Source organism: Mus pahari, chromosome 1 (genome assembly GCF_900095145.1).
Source record: "Mus pahari chromosome 1, PAHARI_EIJ_v1.1, whole genome shotgun sequence".
Taxonomy (NCBI): Eukaryota; Metazoa; Chordata; class Mammalia; order Rodentia; family Muridae; genus Mus; species Mus pahari.
The window spans coordinates 146,262,421-146,273,023 of NC_034590.1; the positions used below are offsets into that span (position 1 = coordinate 146,262,421).

General features: G+C 44.1%; 1 protein-coding gene across 2 annotated transcripts in view; it reads right to left on the minus strand.

The window, feature by feature from the left end:
• The window catches only part of Pank1 (pantothenate kinase 1), a 66,653-nt gene that overhangs the window by 5,084 nt on the left and 50,966 nt on the right, over window positions 1-10,603 (minus strand). For both annotated transcript variants that reach the window (XM_021196983.2, XM_021196987.2), the window contains exons 4-5: window positions 5,243-5,419; window positions 4,629-4,752 (exon numbers count right to left, since the gene is read on the minus strand). In XM_021196983.2, the coding sequence (XP_021052642.1) occupies window positions 4,629-4,752; window positions 5,243-5,419 (301 nt within the window). The remainder of the gene's footprint in view (window positions 1-4,628; window positions 4,753-5,242; window positions 5,420-10,603) is intronic.

A 10,603-nucleotide genomic window follows, 5' to 3' on the forward strand; every position in this document is an offset into this window, starting at 1 on the left:
ATAGACAGAAGCAGCTGACCCCTGTTGTTGAATTAGGGAAGGCTGAAAGAAGCTGAGGAGAAGGGTGATTCTGTAGGAGGACCAGCAGTGTTAATTAATCTGAATCCCCGAGAGCTTTCAAACACTGGACCACCAAACAGGCAGAATACACCAGCTGATATGAGGCCCCCAACACACACACAGTAGAGGACTTCCAGGTCTGTGTTCACTCAGAGATGATGCACCTAACCCTCAAGACACTGGAGGCCCCAGGGAGTTTAGAGGTCAGGTGGGGTGGGGACATCCACATGCAGACGGGTGGGGTGGGGAGGAGGTGTGGGATGTGGAGCAGTTGGAGGGTGGATGGGTTGGGGAATAGAATATGGAGTGTAAAAAATGAACTACAAATAAAATTAAATTTAAAAAACAAACACAAAAAGGATGCAAAAGGCAAAAGAAAAGAAAAGAAAAGAAAAGAAAAGAAAAGAAAAGAAAAGAAAAGAAAAGAAAAGAAACTACCCTAAGTATCATTAGAAAAGTGATCAAAACACCAGCAGCATCTAGAGCGCTAGACAGCTATTATAAATGTTGAAGTACAAATATCGCAATCTTAAGACACACTGTGTAACAGTCAGAGGCAATATTTTCAGTGGTGCCTATCTGACGCATGTGTAGACTGATAATGATGGTGGATGTAAAATGTCTGATTTTTTTTTTTTTAAGCTAAAAAGAAGAGTAGAGAAAGGAGAAAAAAGAAAGGTAGACAGGCATGTGTGTGGTCTTGGAAATTGATCAGAATGAACTGCCAGACGCAGGGGAGTCTTTTAGTCTCTCTCCTTTATGAATGCCTAGAAACTTCCATAAGAAAACCCGAGACAAACAAGGCAGGATGCAAAATAGTATGCAGTGGATAGATTGTACAGTTTTCAATTATTTCTTAGCTGCTCTTCCAGAGGATCTGGGTTTGATTCCCAGTACCCACAGCTGGTTCACAGCTGTGAGCCCAGGGCATCCAACTCCTTTTCTTCTAGTCTCTGTGGGTGCTACACACACATAGAACACAGACTGTGGAAGTTACACACATGAAGCACACATGTAGCACACAGACTACATGCAGTTGAGACACCCATACACATATGAAAAATTAAAAGAGAGAGAGAGAGAGAGAGAGAGAGAGAGAAAGAGAAAGAGAAAGAGAGAGAGAGAATGTTCTACAGAGCTTGCTGTCTTCAAAAGCACATTATTTCTCCTGTACCATATAAAACAGAATAAAAACCCAAAATCTGAAAACAAGTGGACCTTCTCTAGTGGGGTTCATGCTGAGATGAGTGTAGAAGTGGGCTTACTTCTCTGACTTCCTTTCTGCTCTCTCTGAATTATCTATTCAAAACTAAATAAAAGGAGCAACACAGGCGTCTGGGAGAGAAATGACATCAACAGCCTTAGGGAGCCGTGAACCTTGACTGTAACAATATCGACTGTCCAAACAAAAACTGCCCACAGGTGCCACAGTGGAAGTTTCTTATGGGAGCAACCTAATGCATTCAGACTGGATTTGAGGTGCACTTCACAGGAGGAAAGTCACATCTGATACTGTATACCTGGTCAAAACCTATGCCTAGGGAGGTCATAGGCCCTAGTTGGGAAGCTATTTTTGCTAGGTGGATATAATGTGTCTATCAGATTATCTTCTAAACAGCTATTTGTGCCCATGGACTAGTGTTGACGTCAGCTTTAGTCAGAAGAACTTCTTTTTGTGGATGCTTGTAACTGGTCACTGTGCTGAGAATAAATGACTGTTGAATGTTCTACCATAAATAAGGCACTCCCTCTAAGACTCAAGGAATATACTGGGAGAAGGGATGGGAAAATGTAAAAGCCAGAGGAAAGGGGTATGGGGCACTGCTGAAATCCAGGCACCACGAGGCTGTTGCACTATTTCATTCACGGCAGTTGTGACACCTTGCACAAGATCGGGCCTAGCATCCTGTCATGGAGTTGGGAAGGACTCATCGGTCCTACCTCTCCCTGAGGATTTATACAGTCAATGACTGATGGAGAACGGACCAACATTGTCTTTACTGCTGTGGCCACTGGTTAAGAGCCCATGCTCTTGGAAATAAACCTTCACCAGTGCTTCTGTTAAAATACCCTGATGAGAATCATTGGTGAGAGAGAGGGGGAGGTGGGGGGAGTCAAAAGGGAGGCTAGGGGCACATGGAGAGGGGGTAACAGAGAGGGTAAGGGAGGCAGATATGATCAAACTACACTGTGTATATGTATGGAAAGGTCATAATAAAATGAACGCATGACAAATAGTTGATGTTTTCTAATGAAGAAGGAAACAAAGCAGAAAGTTGGGGATGGGGATGGACGGATGGCTCAGTGGTTAAGAGCAAGTGACACACTTTCAGAAGACCTGAGTTCGATTCCCAGCACCCACATCAGGGAGCACACACCCACCTATAACTCCAGTCACAAGAAATCCACCTCCTCTGGCTCCTGGGGCCAACCGACTCCCATGTATACCACAGATGGGCACATATGTACATAATTTTAAAAAATAAAATGTAAAATTTAGAAAAAAACTTGATAGGGAGAACATTTTATATCATAACAATAAAAAAAAACCCCAAACATACAAACAAAAAAAAACCCAAAACAAAAACAAAGCAAAACCACTCAGATTCTGCAACTATCGGGCTCCGCCCTATGAAACAGCTAAAGCAAAAGATTCTCAAATCAGCAACTGCCTAGCACCACTCGAGCTGGCGACCTTGGTTCCCACTCTCCCAGAGAAATCTGATGCTGCCAGTGCTGGTGCTGTCCTGAGAGCCTGCATTAATTCAGCAGCCTTTTAAAGGAGCCTTGGTCCCAGGGTTAGTCAGTGAGGAGCCAGCCACTCCGACCATGGAACTGCACAGGAAACTCCCAGAGTAGTCGCTCAAGCCAGCAAAGAACATGCATACATTTTCCAGTGTGAAAGAGGATGATGGGTGGCCTCACCCAAAGGGATTATGATACCTGTGTTTAAAAGACCTGGCTCACTCCAGCCAACCACTGGGCAGGAGGTGACTCTGGAAAGGAGGGGAAAGGTCACCATTGCTCTGTGGGACAAAGGGTTGTCACTCTGCAACTGACCTTTGAGAGCCAGCCTAGCCACATGTTAGTCTTCCAGCTTGTTTGGCTACTTGGAAAAACACCATGCAAAGGTTAATGCTAGAAAAATAAACCCGGATTTCCAATGCCTCTCATGACCAAAGTGGACTTTGAGAAGACATGTCTCAGGCGCCTGATCACCTATTTAAACCCATGTGGTCTAGGGGCTGCCAGTAAATGCTGACTGCTCTCCAGGTGACAGGAATCTACTCTCCTCAGGGTTGTGAGAGGAGGAGGGAGGCTGTCTCTTTTTGTAACCACAAAGCTCAAATCCAGAACTAGCATGAAAACACACACGCGAACACACAGAAGTGCTTTGTACCCTAACACTGCTTGGCAGTGACTCCACAGATCCCCCCTGGAGCTGCAGTTAAGGACAGCCATGAGCAACCAGACACGGATGCTGGGAAACCAAACTCAAGTCCTCTGCAGGAGAAACACATGCTCTTAACTAGAGCCATCTCTTTAGTCTCTCAGAAAGGCTTTCAAGTACCTGTAAATTTTCATTTTCTTTTTATCTAGATAGTGACTCTGTGTGTGTGTATGTGTGTGTAATATTTATGATACTTATGATTTGAACTATCTTTAGCATGCATATCATATTTCTATTAAAAACTGGATACTGACCTACTGTGCTTCATATACATTTCTCCTATTACCTGTTTCATTCGCCAAGCTCTTTTGCTTGTCTTCCTAACATGTCTCAAGGAGAGGGCTGGCTGTTGTACTTCTCAACCTTTGTTCCTTAGAAAGGAGTTGCACTTTTTCCCCCCCAAAAGAACTTAGCAATCTTTCAAGACTTGTTAATAAAGCTATGTCTGTCCTCAGTGCTACATTCTCCTTACGCCTGGGGGCTCTGGCTGGCCTTGGCTGTCGAAAGCTCTCTGTGCTTTGATAGCCCTGTACAATGCTGCTTGAACTCCATGCCACAAGGCAACACTGTAAAGAAGCTGAAAGCAGAGAGAATACCAAGTATCGCGGGTGGAAGCATTTTCTTGTTCGGTTATTTGTGCATACACCCAGGGCTTTCCTCACATCTCCGTGGTCCACGGCACTAATGGCGGTTAGAAAGAAGGTGGACTGGAATTTTAACCTGCTTCCATGGGGGTATTCATTTAAAAGTAAATCCTACTATCTCCCCACTTCACTCGCTGTACCCTTCTCGTGTTCGAGAAGGTGTAACCACCTAATAAAGGGCAAGTTTCCTGAGAATGATAACAGTTCTTTTTTTTTTTTTTTTTTTTTAAAGAGTTATTTATTATACATAAGTACACTGTAGCTCTTTTCAGACACACCAGAAGAGGGCATCAGATCTCATTACGGGTGGTTGTGAGCCACCATGTGGTTGCTGGGATTTGAACTCAGGACTTTCTGAAGAGCAGTCAGTGCTCTTACCCGCTGAGCCATCTTGCCAGCCCGATAACAGTTCTTATATTGCCAAAGATGATGCAGGGGGATGGCCCCTGGCCATCTCAGGGTTCAAGCCTTACCTCATTCAGTGCACACATCCGAGCAATGGAGCCAATGTTGTTGGTGATGGTGACCAATGTGGCCCGGGCGAGGTCTTCTTTGCTGATGGACTCTCTCTTTTCTTTGCTCATCATGTTGCCAAAGCTATGTGGGGAATATCATTGAGAGTGTCAAAGTCATCCCCAGGCAGGACCCAAGCTTCCACCAAGGTACTCTGGGAAGCACTATGAATAATCCTCCTGAGACTCAAATGAGCGGACTTCGCTATCACGGCTTATAAGCAGACAGTATTACACTATGAATTGCTGGCTGCCCTTCTTCTTAGCAAGGGACAAAATAGTATGACTATTAACGGGAGAGAAACTTGTAATGCTTCTAGACTAGAACAGACTAGGAGAAACCATGGCACTTTTCCAGAACCTTCTTTCAAAGTTGCCTTATCTTAAGCACAAGTATCAAGTGGTAAACGTTTCAGCGCTTCACTAAGGACAGGAATCAAGTCTGAGGTCTGACATGATAGATATTTGCACCAGGCTGGTAGGCTGACATTTATTTGAGAAAGCTAGATGAATGATCAGGGCGGAGAGCCTGCTTTGTGTGGATTCTCTACACCTCCTAGCCACTTAGTCTCTACCTTGATGCTACGGCAGATCCTTGAAGGCCAAATCGCTCATAGTCTCCTCCGTAAATGTCCTTCACCAGCTTATCCACATTGGTGCTGTCGCCTTTAGCTGCCATGTCCAGAGCTTCTTCAAAGGTCTCACAACCAGTCAGCAAGCAACATAGGCCTAGGAATGTCCCACCTCCAAGACTGAAGGAACAATAAGGTTGATTTTTAAAATTTTCGCTTTGTGATATGCACATCCAAGTCCCCAGCTACATCAAGACTATTCATGTGGATTCAGAAAAATTGCAAAAAGACAGAGGGGCGCCTTGTTGAAGAGCAGAGGGGCACCTGAGTCAGGGGCCAGCGTTACAACAGAACTTGAGGGTGGACTGGATCAGAAAAGAGGGCAGCAGCTAAGATTAATCATCAAGGACAACATGCCCCTAAATTTGAGAATACAATTGAAAAAGACTCTCACTGATTTCTGTTGTGAGACCTTCAGCCAGCTACTAGCCTAAGTGTTGCCTGCTAGCCTAAATTCAGTCTGCTCACCTTTGAAAGGGGTCAAATCACGGTTTCTTCTCTTTGGGTAGTCTAATAGCAGCACGTAACCAGAGAAATGGATGATGTTGAACATCACATTCAGCTGAATGCAAATTCAAAGGGACAGAAATGGAGTGCTCATACTTCCTGACTAGAGAGCCAAGGCCCTGGAATGACAAAGCTGACTCATGGCTCTGACCCAGCAGCCAGCCCAGGAGGCCACCTTTCCTGACCCTACTTCTATAGAGTGTATTCACCTCAATCTACCTTGGGAATTTTGAGAGAAAACTACTACCTCCCTAATAAAATAACATTTTCTTCTAGTCATCAGGAAAGGGTATTGCTTATTTCTAATTACCACCCAATAGTAAAAGCAGAGAAAAAAAAAAAAGTCACAAAACGGTTTCAAGGCTTGACGGATGTTTTAAAAGCTCTCCATTACTTCGAAGGCTTTGGTTCCAAAATAGTCCCTGTTGTCAAATTTAGAATTAATTATAGTAGCTGAGAATAAAATTAATTCCATATCGATATCAAAGCTATCTGGTGTCATGAAAACCCAATTCAGGGAACTAAACTACAAGTAGGGAAGTCATGGCAGGAAAGAGAGCCTCAATTCTTAACTGCTAGCAAAGCATTCTCTCTGGCTTGCCATGCGTGACAAACAGGGAAGAGTCAGCTAGCTGCTCACAGCAACTGGTTCTGAAGCTTCAAAGAGCCACTCGTCCAGGGGGACGAGGAGGAGGGAGATGAGCATTTGGCTACCATCTTTTAATTCTAAGGGGGAGTATTACGATTAGAAGAAAATGTATGACAAATTATACTGATTATCAATAACTGTTATCAAGAAGATACCAGATTATAGACAGGCACATAGTTTTTAAAGCTGCATTTAAAATAAAGCTGTGTCATACTCTCAGACTGTGATTCTTAGAGAGAGAAAAAAAATCCTTCAACTCAAGAGTTCTTTTTCAAGGGCCATTTATGTTGTTGTGTGCACGTCATGGGTGTGGCATTATGAGATCCATGGAAACAAAGAGGCACACACAAAGACTGTGTACCTTCATGTGCACACCAAACCCCACAACGGGTTTACTGCGATCAGGTGCTCTGTGTGTGTGCCACCTGCATTTTCTTGTTTGCTCCCTAAATACTTTTTTTTTTTTTTTAAGTCTGTTGGAATTTTCAGCTTTGACACTTTTTGTCCCTGATAATCTTTGTTTGAACAATCGGGCATCCACCTGGACAAAGGCATTCAACCACCATGTAGGCATCTCAAGAACACTGGCTGACTTAGAAAGAAGGTAACGCATTGACGGATGTGTTGGTATAACTGAGCGTGGGAAGGAGGAAGAGAAAATGGTTCCAGATAAAAAGCTGGCTGGGAAAGCAGGCGTGCATCTGTACAGCTGGGGCTGCAGATGGATGAAAGAAACGTACCGTCCCAGGAGAGCCAGGCTCTCCTAGCACTTGTCCTTACCCTCAACCTTCTTATTTAGTGAAGGCGCTTCCTTGCTCACAAGTTTCTTTTGGCAGACATGCAGAAAAAAATCCTGATATCCTATCCTATCTATATCAGAGGCAAAATATATAGATAAGAAAGGGCACTGGATACTATCACTGTCTGTCAGTGAGAAGAGATCTTGTTACTACTCAATTTAGAAATTGAATTGGCAGTGCCTGTTGAGCAGTGCCCATCAATGGGCATTCGAGTGTACTCCCTTAAAGTAGATTCCTGAATGACCAGGAGAGATGCACTATTCCTTCCACGAAAGTTACAGAGTTATTTTCTCCTTTTTAATAGACTATATGCTGTAATGTACTAATTTTCCACTGATTTTCATACTTAGAATTGGACTTGTGTTGGGGGGGGGATGACTGTGCCTAATCTCGGAAGCAGTGAAAGTATACAAAATCAACCATTTAAAACATGTAAAAAGAAAAATGGATACCATGAGATAACATGGCTTTTTACAAACACTTACTGGGGAGGTGGCTCCATTGGTAAAATACTTGACAAGCAAGCATGAGGACTTTTGTCCCAATCCCTAGCAACTATGTAAAGATTTGGGCATGATCAACCATGCACGAATGCACACATGTGCCTGCACGCACTTGAGCACGCGCATACACACACACCCACGCCCACACCCCTCCACACCCATACAGGCTATGACTGCTGTACTGTGGAAAACTCAAGGTCAGTTCTGGCTGCATAGTGAGACACTGCCTCAAAAAACAAAATCAAAAATGAAATCCACCAAAATAACAAGAAGCTAACAAGAAAAAAAAAATCATACAAGAAAAGGCAGAATTAACAAACACTAGGGTTACATCTCTCAGTTTATGAGAAGAAAAAAATTTTAAAAGTTCATACCATTTGCTCACATCAGTGGTCCCCAAGGGTCTAGGGAAAGAGCTCGGTGGTGGAGAGCTTACTTAACATCAGTGGTTCCAATGTCTGGGAATATATCTCAGTTGTAGAGAGCTTGCATATTAACACCAGCGGTCCCTAAAGTGTTTCTTAGATACTAATTTTTACCACCATCCCTAACTGTGTACATCTGCTGTTTTCTAACACATCACAAGAGAAACTTCTGGGCTAAAAGTGGTGGCACACACCTGTAATGTTAGCACTTGGGAGGCTGAGACAGGAGGCTCACGAAAGGCAGTCATCAATACCTGGAGTCTGCAGGTACTATGTATGTGTGAAGAAGCCACGCCCCACAATTAGCTCCTTAGCAGCTTCTCAAGGTGATACAGATCCCTGGAGCCTGCACATCTGAGGATGGATCTATGATATCATTCATTAGCTTCTGTGTATGCATCAACAAAAGGGTGACGATTTCTAACTGTGGAAAATGTGTAGCTTGTTAGTGCCTGGAGAGCAACTTTACCAACTCAATTACTCCTAGGAGAAGTCTGTGGTTACCGTAAAACTTCTGCCTGCCTCGGCCAGGAGAACGCTCTAGGGTAGATCCGTCTAGCTGAGTATCCCTAGCCTGACACTCCTGTTGGTCCTAGTGAGACCATGGCATCAGTGCTTGTTCCTGGTCAGGCAAGTAAGCCACTATATTCTTAATAAAAAGATGTATGTTGTGCCAGGAACTGTGGTGGGCATCTTTACTCCCAGCACCTCGGGGAAATTGGCAGGTGGATCTCTGCGAGTGTGAGGTCAGCCTGGCTTACATGATGAATTCCAAGGCCAGTCAGGGCTGCACAATGATAATGAATAATAAGTCATGAACGATGCTATTAAATTAAATAAATAAAACACAACTAAAAACCAAAAAGGTGTGTGAGTCTCGTAGACGTTTCTAAACACATCAGATACTACATTCTGAGCCCATACCGGCTTCAAACAGTGTGTGTGTATGCACCAGGGTTTCTCAACTGTAGCGACCCTGGTTTGGGGGAACTCTATGTATCTTCTGTTATGGCAGGAGCTGCCCTAGGCATCACAAAATTTTATCAGTATCCCTGACTTCAACCTACTATGTACCGCTGGGTCCCACCTCCAACTGTAAAAGCTAGAACTGTCTTAAGACGCTGGCTAACATCACCTTCCCCAGGGATATAGAGACACTGACAGCTTAACCCCAGTTGACCAAAAACAAAAAACTCTGAACAGGCGGAACTTTCCTGCGATAGGTGAAGCATGCTACAGCGTTCTCAGTGCTGGAAGCATGGAAGCGAAACAAACAAACAAACAAATCAAGCAACACCTTTCATGGCAGAAATGAGGACCTTGGGGTCCAAACAAGTAACAAGCCATGTTCATCTGTCAGCACTGTTGGCACCAACAATGAATGGTCTCAACACCATATGCTAAAGACACGCTGCATGGCGCTAGTCCTTTTTAGTTCCTCCAAAGACAGGTTTTTGTGGTCTAGCAAGTTGAAGGAATGGTTCATACCAAATCAGTCTAATTTCGTTCACAGTGGGCTCTCTTAATGACTTTTGACAACAGATCCGTCGGCCATGTTGAGCTGCCCATTGACAGGAAGCTGAGCCTGTTTGCCCTACATGGGTCTTTGAGTGCAAGAATAGATAAACAAATAAAAACAAATAAAAAGCCACTAAGTATTCTGACCACCAGGGGTCGCAGGGCTGTATTCCGATACCCTGCATCCCAACATCTCTATGAGCTGCTCTGACTCCTCGCTTACCTGAGAAGAGGAAATACCATTCCTTGTAAGCCTTCTGTTTGCTGGTTGGAATGATAAGCTGTTTCGAACCATCTTTCCTGACTTGACACCACAAAGGTTCCAAGAGAAAGTTTCTGTGAAGCGTCTCTGCCCATCCCATGGCTGGCTGGCAGTCTCTGCCATCCTACCGGCACTCAGTACACCTATCTGCTGGCAAACTAATGTGCGCCACCCTCCCTCACCCAACCTGAGCAGGGCACCTCCAGTAGACAAAGACCTTAAGCTATTAACCTTTACAGGAATTGACTTCTTCTCTAATGTATCATCCAGTAAACTGGTTATTGGCTCATGTCTATACACCCAGCACTCAGGGGGCAGAGGCAGTATTGTGAGTCTGAGGTTAGCACATGCTTATACACTAAGCTTCAGGAGAGCCTTAACTACAAGGGAAGATCCTGCATCCAAAACCAAACAAAAACAAGCATCCAATAAACTGCTCTTTGGTAGTACAGGAGCCCAATGTATTTCTTTTTAAATAATGTACCCAATGATAATAACCTTTTACTATATACTGCTCATCAAGAAATAGGCATGGTAGCCGGCCGTGGTGGTGCACGCCTTTAATCCCAGCACTCGGGAGGCAGAGGCAGGCGGATTTCTGAGTTCGAAGCCAGCCTGGTCTACAAAGTGAGTTCCAGGA